The 17,344-nt window shown below is 41.1% G+C and overlaps 1 protein-coding gene across 3 annotated transcripts in view; it reads right to left on the reverse strand.

The window, feature by feature from the left end:
* ABCC4 (ATP binding cassette subfamily C member 4 (PEL blood group)) overlaps positions 1–17,344 on the reverse strand; it is a 282,705-nt gene that overhangs the window by 92,820 nt on the left and 172,541 nt on the right. For all 3 annotated transcript variants that reach the window (XM_034936857.3, XM_055096905.2, XM_055096906.2), the window contains one exon: positions 3,950–4,029. In XM_034936857.3, coding sequence (XP_034792748.3) covers positions 3,950–4,029 — 80 coding nt within the window. The remainder of the gene's footprint in view (positions 1–3,949; positions 4,030–17,344) is intronic.

The following is a 17,344-nucleotide window of genomic DNA, read 5'->3' on the forward strand; positions in this document are numbered from 1 at the left end:
CACAGTTCCAGACTCCTACTTACAAAACCAATAAAACGATCACCATCATACAGAAAACGTAATCAAACATGAATGCTCTGGATTAAAAAGGTCACATGAGGCCAGGTGCAGTGGCTCATGCCTGTAATCCCACCACTTTGGGAGGCCGAGGTGGGTGGATCACCTGAGGTTAGGAGTTCGAGACCAGCCTGAGCAACATGGCAAAACCCTGTCTCTACTAAAAATACAAAAATTAGCTTAGAGTGGTGGTGGTCATCTGTAATCACAGCTACTCAGGAGGCTGAGGCATGAAAATCGTTTGAACCTGGGGGGCAAAGGTTGCAGTGAGCTGAGATCGCACCATTGCACTCCAGCCTGGGTAACAGAGTGAGACCATCTCAAAAAAAAAAAAAGAAAGTCACATGGATAAATGCAACTACATTATTTATTTCTATAGCTATTTGATTTTAAATCTCAGCTTTAGTAAGAATAACAATTCGACAGTCTTAGTCTGAATGTTCTGGTAAGTGCAGAATTTCAACTCCCTTTTTATGAAGATACCTAACTTTTCTGTGGATTTTAATCTTCATTCTATTTGTTACTATACACCCTGCCAAAGTTCTTTCTGGCTCAAGAATACCATCCGTAGTTGGTTCTGATGATACGTAGTTCCCCTGTCGATCAGTCAGCTAGATAACACCAAGGGTAACATCTTGACAAAGAAATTCCCAGTTTTTTTAAACTCAATTGTTTCAGTCAATCTCAGCTGCTGGGTTGAGAAGGCCCCACTTTCTGTGAGTTTCTCTGGGCTTAGGAGGAACTGCTAGTCACCGTGATTATTACCTATTGAACCTAACGAGAGCCATCAAAACCCAGGGCCCGTGATGTCAGCAGCATGTTTATTACCCATAGAACCTGACGACAGCCACAAAACCCAGGGCCCCAATGTCCGAAGCATGTTTTGCTAATGACATTAAACACAAAGTCATCCAGGAAATTTCCTACTATCTGAATTTTGAAAGGGGCTAAATAAACCCTGTAGAAGAATTGATGCGGTAGACAAGAGGCCTAAAATTCAACTCCATTTCAGATGCCCATGCAATGGAGAAGGCTACTATTCACACAGATAAGATCATGCTTCCTGTATGGCTCACCCGACTGGTTCTAGAAATAAATTTTAAAAATGTATCACAGAACTGAGTCAAAGTAGACAAAATTTCCTTTGCAAAACAAAACACCTCCCTCCTTCCCCCCTAAAAGATCAACGACTTTAAGCAAAGCCATGAGGTGAACAAAGCTAACTGTCATTTTGACCTTGCTTTGCTTTAATTCAGGAGACTACTTAGAAATGTACCGAGCAACCCCCTTCATTCGGCTCAGCTAGCAGAGCTAATAGGCTTCTAATTAATTTCCAGAAGATTGCTGTTATAACTAACAGGTTTTAAACATTTGGTTGATTGGGGAAAATGAATTGAATATAATGTATTTGATTTGGAAAATTAGTTTTCATTCTATGTGCTTACCATAATAGTGTTTATTTTAAGTTTACATGATTCCATTAAGAGTCCCAGAACAGCACTGGGCTGTTTTCATCCTTACAGAGAGGCCTAGGCAATTTAAAAAAAAAAAAAAAAAATTTACATTTAGATTTTTGTTGGCCTTTATTTGAGGGCAGGTTAAATGCATTTTTTTGGGTGTGTGGCTTTAATAAAAATTTTCACTTCCTAATATAGCAACAGGCCCAAATACTTCAAAATGATCCTGGCGATACCTCAGTCAAAAGCCCACTCATCGAATGCAAATCCCCGGGAGAAAGGCTCGGCACACAAAGTAAGATGAACCAGTTACTGCATTGTTTACCACGTTTCACTTGATTCTTCCTGACAACCATTTAAACAATGAATGTTGGGAAATGTCCCTCAAAGAATCAACAACAATGGCAGGGACCAGAGCTTTTATATTTAGCTAATACTATTTTTAAAAGGAGAAAATATTTCTTCCTGAAGGGATTATGGGAAGCCTTATTAAAGACACCTGCAAACAAAACAAGTGACAATAGATCTTTATCATAATTGATAACTAAGTTATCCTTTAGATAAAACTCCTTTCTTGGAGACAATAACATTAGGATTTAACCTTCGCTGTAGATTCAAGAAATCAGCTAATTGGGGCCAGTAGGATTCCACAACGTTAAGTTTACCAAGATTATGTGAGTGGATAATAACAAACGCCCTTGTCTCTCTGGTTAAATAGAAGTACAACGAGACTAGAATTTTCCCTCCTCATGCTTCTAAGAAATGTTTTATATTGACATCAAGTAGCATCCATCCCTCTCCCTCCATATGTGAGACAAAGCACATAAGGGATACTAATTACGACCACTCACTCTGCTAAGCACATAGTGGGCCAGCCAGCTTCGGAAACTCAACCTTTGCCTAGCTTCCTGTTGCAAAGAAACAGAAACTTTCACAAAATCTTCTTGAAGTAATTAACAATCCCTGTCAAAATGTGTACAGACAATAATCTGCATTCTATGAAAACGGGGCAACTGTTTTAGTGATGGCTTCTGAGGGATAAATAATATAGCTAAACCCAGGAGGGCACATTTTAAAAATGTTTGCAAAAGAAAAAAAAAATCAGAAGTCCTTGTTTGCAGTAAAAATAATACACCTGTGAGTCTCCGCTTACTTCACCTCGGTAAACAGTGGATGCCTTCGCCCATGGGCTATACTGTTTGCAGTCACATGCTCATTTGCTGCCTTGCTGTGTGACAAACAGGAATTCCTATAAGCATTTCAAGCCTATGACTGATTTTTCTTACATAGCTAATTTTCCAAATTAAGTAATTTTGCTTCCTTTATAACTGTGGCTCCAGAGGAGATCTAAAGCATCTGAGCATTGAGAAAAAAGCAGGGGTAGGGGGATCACAGGATCAAGCCAAAATTGCAGACCCCAACTGTAGTATTTCTATTTAATGGCTTTAAATTCAGCTAATGATTACAACTATTCTAAGTTGGCACTTAGAAAAAGTCACAGAGGTTCAAATTTCATAAAGTGTTAGCAACAGCAGCTGAGATTTTGGAATATGTATAGCTTTTAATAGATGCATTTCCAAAATAAACACTTGGGAAAAAAAAAGTGCCCCAGCTTGAACCACTGACAAGTAGACAAAATTAAACAATAGGAAAAAATAAAATAAAACCAAACCACATGAGCAACAGTACTGAATAAGGAGATGAGAGATGACCCAATATTATTCTTTAGAGCCTCAAGTTCACAAACAAAAGAAAAGCTTTACAGAAGGTATTTCTGTAGGACTGTTGGTTTTTTTTTTTTTTAAAGACAGCTTAAGACTTAGAGCAATCAACGTGTGAAAACAAAAAAGACATTTTCTGAGTTGACTTTGATCCTGTACTCAAATTGGTTTAGATATCCTTGCCTTTAAAGGCTTTGTATCCGCAATAACTGCTCTCTATTGTCCTTGTTAATAAAGTATTATTTTCACCTTATTATTACTAATCTTTTCTTTGTAAGTAACCACACCTGGTTCTATCCAAAAAAAAAAAAGTGCCTAAGTATTTGCCCTTTGTGGTAATACAATGCATAATTTAGTTAATCTAGGCTATCTTTCCGTGAGAGGTGATTGTTTCTGTATTATGAAATGTGTTCACAGTAAAGCAAAATCCACGCCAGATACCTAGAGGCAGACGGAGAGCCACTTACCAAGCACGAAGCTGCTTCAAACTAACCCTGACGCGACTGTATAGCCACTCCCACACACAAGGTATTACTCACGCCAACTTAGCCTCTGAGTTATAACCGCACCTTTCTTTTACGAACATGGCCCTTTATTAAGTTAACATTACACACAGCCAGGCTGAGAGTCCCACCCCCAGACCCCATGAAAAGGGCTTGAAAAATAGGAACTTCCGTTTTCCATTTGAGATCCTGACATTACTCTCAACGTTACCTGGATGAAATCTAAAAACGTCAGCGGCAGCAAATCATCCAAGTGTCCAATGTCTTTGGAGAAACGATTTAAAATTCTTCCTGCAAGAACAGGATATGAAAAATTACTCATTTCCCCAGATAGACCCTTTAAGAGAAACAATTCGCAAACAAATCAAAACAATATTTTAAATGCATATGTATTTAATATATTACTCATTCATATGAAGTAAGCCGATGTCAGTGGTAAAGAAAAAGAAAATAGGACGATACCTAAAGAGAAACAAAAATATCATCAAATGGCAGCGGGCAGGGAGTTGAAATGTGGCCCTGATTTTAAAAGAATTAAGGGAAAAAAATCTTGTGACAGTATCAGGAAGGGTTGGTGGGTTCTAGAATGTTCCCTCCTTTTAAGACCCAATCTAGGACTTCCATCCAAGTGCAAAGTAGGTAGATGAACGTACAGAAATTGATCCTAATTATTTCACTAATTTTGCTTTATCAGAATTTCTTTTGCTAAGTGGTATATTTTTTATATAAACATAATGATAACCTCTGTATTTTTTTTTCCCCAGCCTGCTTGACTGTACCTCACATTTTTGGGGAAACTTGGGATCCTATCATTTTCCAGGCTGTGAGTTTACTACTGGCAAACAAGTTGTCATTTTCAGATGTGCAAACAGTATGACAAAAACAGGCTTAGTCTTATCTAAGAACACAAGAGGAAATTATGCAGGAAAACAGAAATGTTATTTAATGATTGAAGATCACTGCTTAGCATCGACTTTATTTCCCCTGTCAAGTAGAATCCAAGAAAACAGTACGTCATAAAGGCGTCAGAAACAGATCAAACCTGGTTTCTAATAAATATCTATTCTTTCAAATGATTTCCTTCAAAAAAATGGAAGCTATACACATAGCCTATGTGGATGCAGGTGACCCCTGAGAAGTGTGTGTGTCTAGGCCTCTGAACTTCTTTTCTAATCAACGCTTCCGGAAGCCCTGCTTACAGATGAGATGTGTGGCCTCCTAGGGTTTGTCAGGATTGACTTCGTCCTGGGGCCTTTATACCAGGCCGCAAGTGGACCGTGAATGGTCAGAGGCTGTGGACAGAGCTGCCTCCCGCTGCTGGGGCTAATGCAGCCTCTGCAGTTCTCCTGAGGCATCCAGCTGGCCAAGAAGCACAGTGTGTACAAGTTGGAGCTGCACCTCAATTTTCTTGTCTCAGGCTTCGGACACACAGACTCCAGAAAGCATCATTCAGTGACACCTCTGGCAGGCCCAGTGACAACTTTTCTGAGCCTCTAATAACACCTCCTCTAGAGGGTTGTCCTAGGGATTAAACGGGCTCATGCCTGTAAAAAAAAAAAAAAAAAAAAAAGCCCAGGCACAATGCCAGGTACTTTTTCATGGCTGCTAGAAAACCAAAACCAAACCAAAAAGGTGCGATGATGACTATGACCCACAGGTTCTGCAGCATGCCACCGGGGAGGAAGCTCAACTTTTCAAATGCAGGTCCTGATGCAGTGGCCCTGGGGAGGAGCTGGAGCCTGAATTTCCAACCAGCTCCCGGGGGCCCTTCTGCTGTTTGCCAGACCATGCTACGCAGGGCGAGAGGTCAGGCTACTATTTTATCAGCTGTACTTAAGAAATATTAAAGTTAAATGAGTATTTTTCCGACAGATACTTATGGATTTTGTTTGTCGTCTTTCTTGTTATTTTTTCTCATCTCAATGTATCAATACCAATAAAAGGAAAATATAAGTTAAAAAATTAAAGGCATAATTATTAAAATATGAATTATTTCTTAAGTGGAAAAGTTAACATAGACAATATTCAGAAACATTGCAAGTATGGTTCAGCTTTTAAAAAGTTGAAAGCAATATTCAAATTAAAAAAAAAAAAAAGATAGGCCAGGTATGGGGCTCACACCTATAATCCCAGTACTTCTGAAGGCAGAGGTGGGAGCATTGCTTGAGCTCAGGAGTTCAAGACCAGCCTGAGCAACATAGCGAGACCTCATCTCTACAAAAAAGAAAAGAAGAAAAAAAGATAAAAAGGCTACATAAATCATTAGTATGTGAAAACCAACCCTTTATCTTGACCATTTGGGAGCATCTTAAAATCTGAAAGACCCATGGTTGGAAAACAGCATAAAATACAAGGAAAACAAGAACAACTGAGAAAGCCCACCTCCTCACACAGCTACGCCAATAACTGAACTGAATGTCAAAGATCAGCTGAAATCAAAACTCTTATCAACAATGATCTGAGTGTAGAAAGTAAGATTAGAAGGTTCAATAGTTACTTCCTTGTTCTAAGAAACAATTCAAAGACTGGTGTTTGCAAAAAGAATAAAAGTTTTAATTTTTTTTTTTTTTTTGAGATGGAGTCTCACTCTGTTGCCCAGGCTGGAGGAGATCTCAGCTCACTGCAACCTCCGTCTCCTGGGTTCAAGCGATTCTCCTGCCTCAGCCTCCCGCGTAGCTGAGATTACAGGCACATGCCACCATGACCAGCTAATTTCTGTATTTTTAGTAGAGACGGGGTTTCACCATGTTGGTCAGGCTGGTCTCAAGCTTCTGACCTCAGGTGATCCACCCACCTCGGCCTCCCAAAGTGCTGGGATTACAGGTGTGAGCCATAGCACCCGGCCAGAATATTTTCATCTGGCTTCGCAGTAAACTGTCATAATCAGAGCTGTGATGTCAAGTTCACAGTCTCACAGTCATTTTCCCAGAGGTCTCCAAATCAAACACTTATGATAAATTCCCTCCATGCACATGCCACACCTCTTCATCCAAATGACATCTGGCCCCTGCTGGAGCATCTCCAGGGATGTCGAGAGAAGAGGAGTCACTGTTTCCTGAGGAGACCCAACCTATTTTCGGACTGTTCTGTTAGACAAGACTTGCTTACATTAAACCGAATCTTGCCTTCCGGGAACATCCAATCATTGCTGCTGATTCTGCCCTTATAACCATACAAAGTGAATCGAATTTCTCTTGACAGGGCAGCTCTTCAACTACTTGAAGAAAGTTAATCACAAGTTTTCCAGACTTCTCACAGGCACCTATCCCTTGGGTACCTCAATTATCTCTCATAACACACAGGGTCCCATGTTGGCCATTGCCTCAGCACATAGTCAGGTAGCCAGCCTCTCTGAATGCCTGGCAGCCAGGATTAAAATCAATACCCTAGGTATTATCTGCATATCTCAGGGTCAGGATATATCCCATGACTAAGCCCACAATCACAGTAAATTCCTGGAGCCAGACCACCTTTTGGACTCACATTTAATGTAAATCCACATCACTCCAATCCTGCATGATGGCACAGGTAGATTTTTGGGAGCTGGACAATAAACAACTATTGAGAGTGCATCCCCACGGACCCCAAAATTCAATTTCTAAGAAGTATCTCAAGGCATTAATAAGTGCATCAAAGATGGTCAATGTGGCATTATTTGGCAAATCAGAAGCAGGAAACAACCGAAATGTCTGAAAAGGGTCTATAATAAGTTATGAGCACACTAAAATTTTCCTCTGAGAGAGAGAGAGAGAGAGAGAGAGAGAGAGAGAGAAACCAAGCTCCTTTGAAGTCATAATATCACATACAGAGTCAGGTTCCTCCTAACTTTTTTCCACAACATAGAATATTATAAAAGGTGTTAATGAACTTTTTGTCAAAATACAAATTCATAAATGACTCTATTTTACAAACTGATTCTAGAACCTAATCTGAAGTTAAAGTCACCTCCGGAATTCTGATACGTCTCCCATAACGAAGACTTCTCAATTCCCTTATAACCGAACTACAATTTAAAACTTGTAAGTTCCCATGTCTACTGTGAGCCCCATTCTTTTTTGTAACAAAAAAGTACACTTAAATATGAAAATATTGAGGCATATTTGCATTGATACATATTTTACGTCTCATAAAACTCACCCATTTCAGGTATCCAATTCAATGAATTTTAGTAATTTTACTGAGTGATGCAGTCATTACCAAAAATAAGTTTCAAGACATTTTTATGCCCCCACTAAGGTCCCTCATGCAACTCACAGTGCCTCCCTATGCCCACCCCAGCCTCAAGCAACTACTTTCTGCCTCTTTGCTTTTTCAGTATCTTTCATGGAAAAGGAATCACACAATATGTGATCTCTTGTGTCTGGCTTCCTTCCCGTATCTCAAGATTTTGAGGTTCACCCATGATGTAGCGTGTGCCACTCATTCCTTCCTGGTAAGCCCATTCTGTACCACAAAAATGGTCTTAGGTATCAACAAAAAAGACCCCATTAGGTCATGCCACATCTGACCTTGAAGGTAAAAGTAGATGTGTTTAGTGAACTCTTCAATTTTGTAAACTTCTTTATAGGTATCCACACTTATAGCTTCACTGATGGTTCTGAAAGCTAATACTTTTGATAAGAATTGGCCTTTGAGCCAGGCGCGGTGGCTCATGCCTATAATCCCAGCACTTTGGGAGGCTGAGGCAGATGGATCACGAGGTCAGGAGTTCAAGACCGGCCTGGCCAAGATGGTGAAACTCTGTCTCTACTAAAACTACAAAATACTTAGGTGGGCGTGGTGGTGGGCGCCTATAATCCCAGCTACATGGGAGGCTGAGGCAGAGAATTGCTTGAGCTCGGGAGGCGGAGGTTGCAGTGAGCCAAGATGATGGATGCTACTGCACTCCAGGCTGGGCAACACAACAAGACTCCGTCTCAAAAAAAAAAAAAAAAAAAGAATTGGCCTTAGATATTCCTGCAGAGAATTGGAAGCCAGAAGTACAGAGAGAGGGTGGACCCTTAGGTAACCCATAGTTGATGGTAGGTGGAGTGTGCAAAGGGCAAAGGTAGGATGGGGGAACCACTATCTTGAGATGTGAGAAGCAGAATGTAAATGCAAGCAGTCTGTCCCAAAGAGCAGAGTCTATCAAATGGTGTTGAGAGAATTGACCTGTGCACTCCAGGTACAATGTGGTGCCACATGGCAGGGTACAGACTGGTCCAGAGTACAGGCTGTTGGGTGGAGCCTGGAGACAGTTGCTGGGCTGAAAAGGATGACAGCATCTATGACACTGTGATCTGGGAGGGGAGGAAGCCATTTGAGGGGATGGGCCAGCCTGGACATCCTGTATCACTCAGCTTAGACCAAAATGAGAACCAAACAGGAGATCTATAAGTCCAGTATTTCAGTATATCTCATCAGAACAGGCCATCAACATGGCAGAGGCTCACAGAAGGCATGAAAGAGAAAATGAGGCAGGGACAAGACATGAGGTACGTGTCCTCCTCGGAGGCTCAGTAGCAACAGGACTCAACAATACAGGGCAACTCACCCAACCTATACTTAAACTCAAATTCCTGACCTATAAAATGGAGCTGATGATATTTGCCTGGACTACTTCACAGGGCCAAAGATCATGAGGATCAGAGAGATCATGATTATGAAGGGATCCTCTAAATTCTAGAGTAGCTCACATGGGTGAGATATTCTTTGTATTATTATTGTAGGATTATAGAGCTTAAATGGGTGCGAAGGATCCCCAGGGCTGATAACATTCAAACTTTACATTTTTGTTTTTTTTTGAGAAAAGGTCTCACTCTGTTGCCCAGGTCAAGGCTCACTGCAGCCTTGACCTCCTTGGGCTCAACTGATCCTCCTGCCTCAGCCTCCCAAGTAGCTGGGATCTCCGGTGCACCACCATGCCTGGCTAATTTTTAAATTTTTTTGTAGAGATGAGTTTTTGCCGTGTTGCCCAGGTTGGTCTCAAACTCTTGAGGCTCAAGCAATCTGCTCACCTCGGCCTCCCAAAGTGCTGGGAATACAGGCATGAGTCACAGCGCCCAGCCTCAAACCTTGTCTTATGAAGATTCTGAGACTGCCTTGAAGAATCTTAAAGAATGAGACAGAGGATGAAGAGGAGGCCAAGCACACCCAACCCCAGACACCTCATCTCCTCCCTTCTCTGCCCTTCCCCTCTCAAACATAGGGCTTTACATCCATTGGGACCTTCACATACAGATTGCCTCTGAAGAAAGGTTTCTGCAGGCAACAGAAATGTTCACAGCACTTTGTAGACCAAACTCCTCATGTTAGAGATGTGAAGACAAAAGCCAATCTTGCTCAAGGTAATGCAGTGTTTCGTAATGGGGTGGGAACTCTCTGCCAAGCCATTCTGGGATTTCCATAAGGCAGAGAGAAGAGGAATGAGAAACCCCACTCTTCAGGGCAACTTCCTTCAATATCCTTTGCTTCATCTTATTTTTTTCTAAGGATAAATCTGTTGACCATTTTTTCCTTTTTCTGATTCTCTTCTCGAACTTTGCTCACTTTCATTTCAAAGATTTCCTGTTTGCTTATACATCCCAAATCTTATCTGTACTCCTGATCTCCCAGCCCAGGGCTTACTCAGACACTCAGTTATCCTACAAAACATCTTACGCGCATCTAAATAAACTAAACAGAATCCTTTGAAACTGACCCACAACAACCCACGCCTAACTTCTCAAACCCTACCTTAGACCTATGCCTAAACATACAGCATGAAAACTTGTAAGTAATTTTTGACTTATCTTTATTTTACATAATTAGCAGCATGTCTTTACTTTTCATTTAAAATAACCTCATTTACATCCTTATTTATTCATCTGTCAAATCAAAGCTATTAAGTTTTTAGAAACAGTGAGGAAAGAAGAGGTAGAAGAGAGGTCTCTTCCTAACCTCCTCTCCATTCCTCCTGGCCATGTGTCCTTGTTCCCATCAGGGGGCCTTCCCTCTCTTCCATCCACCTGTCATGAAGGTCCTCAGTCCCTGCTTGCCTCCACCTACCAGGATCTCAGCCTTCGCCCTTTCTCCTCCATGAAACTCTTGCTGACAAATGTAGCTCTCAGGAACCTGCCACTAATGCGAGTGCCTTTATACTGGACCGGCTATGGATAACTGTGCTGCTTTTCTCAGAAACCCTCCACAGCTAGGGAAGCTAACCCCGACTCTACCAAAAATACAAAACTTAGCCGGGCATGGAGGCACATGCCTGTAGTCCCAGGACTGTGTTGTGTTTTCAAAGTGTAGTTGTTTCTTGCCTTTTCATATAATTATGACATATTTTTGAAAAAGTAATCTCCAGGTTTTATTACATGACATGACAAATTGGAGAAAATGAGTTTCAAAAGTATGTATGTGTTCTTCCATTTTCTAATCAGATCCTTCTCATTTTTTTCCCCAACTGGAAGATGCTAGGTGAGACTGTCTACACTAAATGACTTATAAAAACCCAAACGGCTTCAAGGCAAAAGGCAACCTCATCATCTGTTTTCCACATCCAGCTTCAGGTTTTCCTTCCTCTGGGTAACAATAATCTCTTACTTTAGACTCATTCCTTTCCTGCTGCTCACCCATCAGGTAAGACACCTATAATCACTCATCAGAACCTGCTAATTGGAATTAAAATTTTACTTGTTTCATGACTTAAAATTGATGCTTGTTTGATGTCGCTCTGGAGTGTTTTTTGTTTTTTTGCGGGGGACGAAGTCTCACTCTGTTGCCCAGGCTGAAGCACACTAGCACGATCTCGGCTCACCGCAACCTCCACTTCCCAGATCCAAGCAATTCTCCCGCTCAGCCTCTCAAGTAGCTGGGAATACAGACGTGCACCGCCACACCCAGCAAATTTTTGTATTTTTAGTAGAGACGGGGTTTCACCATGTTGGCTGGGCTGGTCTCAAACTCCTGACCTCAGGTGACCTGCCCACCTCAGCCTCCCAAAGTGCTGGGATTACAGGCATGAGCCACCACACCCAGCCCTCTCTGAGTGTCTTATGATCACACTGGTAGCAGGTTAATAGATACATGTAAGTGAGCACAGCATGTAGAGTGACACAACCCGACATGAGCACACACGCAGGTGGCAGAAATAAGAAAGCAGGGACCATGCCCAAGGCAGGCGGCAATGAGGAAGGCACAACAGCGGGGGGGCATCACCAGCTGGTATGAGCTACCAGGGTGAGGCAGGGTCAGCCCTCATGGGAACAGGGCCTGGGAATTTGGAAAGAGGGAAGAGAATGTATTGATGAAGAATGTGGACTTTGATCAGGTGGAAGGAATGACATCCATCAGGACTGAGAGGCGGGAAAGGGTGATGGGATGACAAATATTTGCCTAGTTGATGGGAAGAGCATGACCTAAGGTGTGCTGATAGGAGAGGACTTGGGTGTGGAATGGGAGGGGAAAAGGATCAGGTGTTGAGAGCCTCTGCTAAAAATTCCTTGTACTTATGGCTCTTCAAAGCCATATTTGTAAAGAGGAAGCATTTAGGAGGGGCACAAGTGCAGTTTGGAGAGATGGACGTTTTACACATTTGACTTTGGCTGGAGAAAGTAGTCTACAGAAGATAGCCAAGAGATCGACTCGGCTTCTGCCTGTGTGTGCACAGACAGAGCCCACACTAACTCATCCCGGTGCCTTCCTCACTGAGAGCAGGCAACTGGACAAGATTTTTTCCTGAGGGTCATCTTGGTTCATTCACTCATGATTGGAGATGTCATCCCACTGCTGCCAGGCATGGTGGCTCAAGCCTGCAATCCCAGCACTTGGGGAAACCAAGGGGAGAGGACTGTTTGAGCCCAGGAGTTTGAGGATGCAGTGAGCTATGATCACGCTAATGCACTCCAGACTGGGCAAGGGAGCAAGAAATGCCCCCTTTCTTAAAAAAAAAAAAAAAAAAAAAAAAGGCTGGGCACAGTGGCTCATGCCTGTAATTCCAGCACTTTGGGAGGCAGAGGTTGGGGGATCACCTGAGGCCAGGAATTCGAGACCCACCTGGCCAACATGGTGAAACCCTGTCTCTACTAAAAATGGAAAAAAAAAAAAAAAAAGCCAGACATGGTGGTGTGTGCCTGTAGTCCCGGCTACTCGTGAGGCTGAGGCAGAATTGCCTGAACCTGGGAGGCGGAAGCTGCAGTGAGCCGAAATCACACCACTGTACTCCAGGCTGGGTGACAGAGTGAGACTTGATCTCAAAAAAAAATAAAATAAAATAAAAAAATAATAATAATATAAAGCTTTGTACATGCTAACCCCGACCATTTTCTTAAGGCACCAAATGAGGCACACAAACCTAGAAGAATGAACTCAACACTGTGTTTGAAGACCACCCCACAGAGCACTAAATTAGTGCCAGAAACCACATACATCACCTCAAAACTATGACACAGATACTGCTCCCATTTTACAGAAGATACAGTGGAGGCTTAGAGACAGTAAGAAATTAATTCCAGGATGCCCGGCTGTCAGGCATCCAGGCTGTGACTCATACCCAGCTCCGGGAGGTTCAGAAAGGTGTGCTCATGTCAACACCTCCATGACATCAAGCTACTTTACTGGACACATTTGCAAGTTCTATTAAATGTCTACTAATAAAAATTAGCCAATAAATTTCCAGGCAGGGCTGACACAAATGACGATGGCCAAGGCAGCCGCTGACAGCCCAGGCCCCTTCTGATAGGCTACTGCCTGCCGTACTGGATGGTAAATACTTTGGCTATCACTCCTGCTTAGAAGGGTTTCAGGAACTCTCTCTTGGCTAATCATAATTAAAGTAAAACATTTAAAATAACTCCACCTCAAGATTAAATTACGCAAGTTACAGGAGGCCGTAACTTGTAACAAGTAAATAAATGAATGAATGAATGAATGAGGACATGCAGCCTAATAAAAGGCAGAATTAATTAGGAAAGTCCAGGGGCTCCAGTTCTACCTCATCCCAGGCCTTAACATGCTGTGTGACCCAGGGCAAAGCCGAATCACTCATTGCCAGGAAGTATTGTAGGGGATTATCCTTGAAGCCATTGAAAACACCTGATAAATTGCCTCGGGAAACCATTTTGCTATAGCAGCTATGCATGCTTTGCTACAGCAAGTGATGATTATTTTACATTTGCTAAAAAGAAAAAAGTTAGGAAGACAGACCAGGCCATTTCCTTTACCCATGGATCTCAAGAATACACCAGGGAGGAGTGAACCTGGCCCAGCCTCACGTAGCATCCAGGAGGTACAGATCCCTGGACAGCAACAGGTAGAATCCCTAGGACGACTGCTCTCAAACACTGCATGGCCAATGAATGCCACAGAGTGTTTTCGCTTGGAAATGCACATGTGTGCAGTTTGCATATGATTTCAGGGGATTCCTAAACCAGGAACCACAGGACAGCAGAGCTCTCATTAAGAACCTCTGATTCTAAGAAAGTAAGAAATCACCAATCTCTTGACCTCTTCTGGGAATGTACCACTTTAATCCCTAAGACATAGTTTTTACTGCTCCAGTATCCTGTCACTGTCGTTCGCGGCTAAATGCTCATGGAATATCTCCAAAAGAATGACTATTGGAGGGGTAAAAACAAGGGCCTAGAAATACCCAGCGGTCTCCAAGAATGTGTTCCCACAGAGATGGTGGCCGCAACGCATATTTATACAGCATTCACCTAGACAAGGAATTTCCACTTCCACAAAGGCAACTATCAAATTCAATCACTGAGATTACCTTGAATGGAAATTACCAGTCAGTGTGCAAAATCGGCTCTATCTCTAATCCACATACAAGTATATGTAATACTCAAAAATAGGACAGCAAAACATTCAGTGTGAGAACGTGACTGAACTTGAAGACAATGGGCCCTCCCACTACCCACCCTATGTAAAGCAACCAAAGGTGTGCTGGAAACAGATCAACCAACACCCAAATGTGATCGTCAGTTCCATCCCCGGCGCATCATTTTAATATCTGGGAACTGCCAACAGGTGTTACACCAAACTGTGTGCTAGGCTGTGTTCAATAAAAATGCATGAACTTTTGTTGGAATATATATATATATATATATATATATATTCCAAAATATATATATATATTCCAAAATATATATATATTCCAAAATATATATATATTCCAAAATATATATATATTCCAAAATATATATATATTCCAAAATATATATATATTCCAAAATATATATATATTCCAAAATATATATATTCCAAAATATATATATAAGTACACCAAATATATATATTTATATATATTTAAGTACACCAAATATATATATTTATATATATTTAAGTACACCAAATATATATATTTATATATATTTAAGTACACCAAATATATATATTTATATATATTTAAGTACACCAAATATATATATTTATATATATTTAAGTACACCAAATATATATATTTATATATATTTAAGTACACCAAATATATATATTTATATATATTTAAGTACACCAAATATATATATTTATATATATTTAAGTACACCAAATATATATATTTATATATATTTAAGTACACCAAATATATATATTTATACATATTTAAGTACACCAAATATATATATTATATATATTTAAGTACACCAAATATATATATTTATATATATTTAAGTACACCAAATATATATATATATATTTAAGTACACCATTAAAAAGCTAGGGGGGAAATTTAACCATTGAATTTCTTCTTTAAAAATTCAGATAAAATTTTAAGAACTAGAAATATTACTATGATTCTTATAATTCTACCTAAGTTGTCAGTTATAAACAGTTTAAGATACACATTACCTCTTAGTCAAACCATCATCTTCATCTTAGGGGGAATGTTCACCTATCCAAACGCCCCACAACCCTCTGCAGTCCCATTCCTGCTCCTCTTCACACCATGGCGTTCACCAGTCATTTCTAAACGCAGCAGCCAGCTTTTCCCTCATCCTCATTGCTCTTGACTTTTCCTGCAGCATCTGATGCTGTTCATCATCGTCTTTTCGAGATATTTATGTATGCTGGCTTCAGGGATATAAATTTATTTTATTTTATTTTTTTGAGACAGAGTCTCTCTCTGTTGCCCAGGCTGGAGTGCAGTAGCCCGATCTTGGCTCACTGCAACCTCTGCCTCCTGGGTTCAAGCGATTCTCCTGCCTCAGCCTCTCAAGTAGCTGGCAGGTGTGTGCCACCATGCCCAGCTAATTTTTGTATTTTTAGAGACGAGGTTTCTCCATGTTGGCCAGGCTGGTCTCGAACTCCTGGCCTCAAGTGATCCACCCGCTTTGGCCTCCCAAAGTGCTGGGATTACAGGTGTGAGCCACCGTGCCTGGCCTGATTTTCTTTCTTTTAATATCTGCCTCTTTCCACTCCTGCTACCCTGCCCATCTGCTAAGCACAGGTGGTCTCCCCTTGCATCTAGAGGCTCCACCTCTCAGAACTCTATCCCCTCAGTGGTGATCTCATGCCCTTATGGTGCTATTCTCTAAGGATAGTGACTCCCAAACCAGACTGTGCAATCATTGACTTTCTTCTGCCTTACTCCTACTGTGCCATGCATCCTGCTGGCTGACCTCTTCTCCATGTATGGGAATGCCTAACATGTTTCAATTGTGAACTGAAGGAAACCTCAATAACTGTCACTGAACATGTTTAACACAGTCCAATAAATAACTTCAAAGGATTTCAACATGCAAAAAAAAAGCTTTACAAATTTATGCTATGAGTATGAGTTGCCAAAACATTTTTTATATTCTAAGAAAAAGGTAAAATCTAGATTCTGTCTGAATTTTTGATCCTCAGGGATCTTCTGTGAGCTTTGGGCAGCCACAGAAGTTGGCCTTGGTAGTAGCAGGGAGTCCTGAGGGCTAAGCTGACCTCTCCAGCCCCATGCCTGTTCCTACATCAAATAACTTAATCAGAACACAAACTGTTCTTAGATTTCTGTGGAGGTAATTAAATAACAATTCGATGCCAATTAATCACAGTCAAATAAGAGTCTGTCAGAGAAGAACTCTATACACATTGGAGTCTATTTAATGGTCAAATACTTGGCAGGATCCTAGTTAAACAATGATTCATTAAACCTCCTGTGCCACACAATGGCTAGGCTAAACTCAATGTGAAAGAATCGAAACTCTTTTGTTCTCCCATAAAAAGACATCAAATCTCTGTGCATGATATTCTTTTCTCCATTACTTAGCAGCCTGCTCAATTACATGATTCTGAATGTGTTCAGCTGCTCCTATGCACAGGGCGTCTGCAAGTCCTTGTTGGCTCTGAACATCATAGCTGTGCAACTCTTTCCTTCCCAACTGAAAAAGTAAAGAGCTGGACAGCTGACCACACCTACTTACAATATTTATTCACTCTGAGCAGGGAAAAATCACAGACTCAGAACCTACCTTTCACCCCGAAGGAGAGGCAAGCTGTGGCCATTTCCCTAGAAGCAGACGATTAACCACCCTAAAAACCCACGATCCGTACAAGTTGTCAATCCAGCAAAAATCTGTTCAACATTTTTGGTTCCCTGAACTTACCTTATCAACTTGGTTCCTTTAAATTAAAATGTCCCTTTTTAACACAACTCCCCATG

Source organism: Pan paniscus, chromosome 14 (assembly GCF_029289425.2).
Source record: "Pan paniscus chromosome 14, NHGRI_mPanPan1-v2.0_pri, whole genome shotgun sequence".
NCBI lineage: Eukaryota > Metazoa > Chordata > Mammalia > Primates > Hominidae > Pan > Pan paniscus.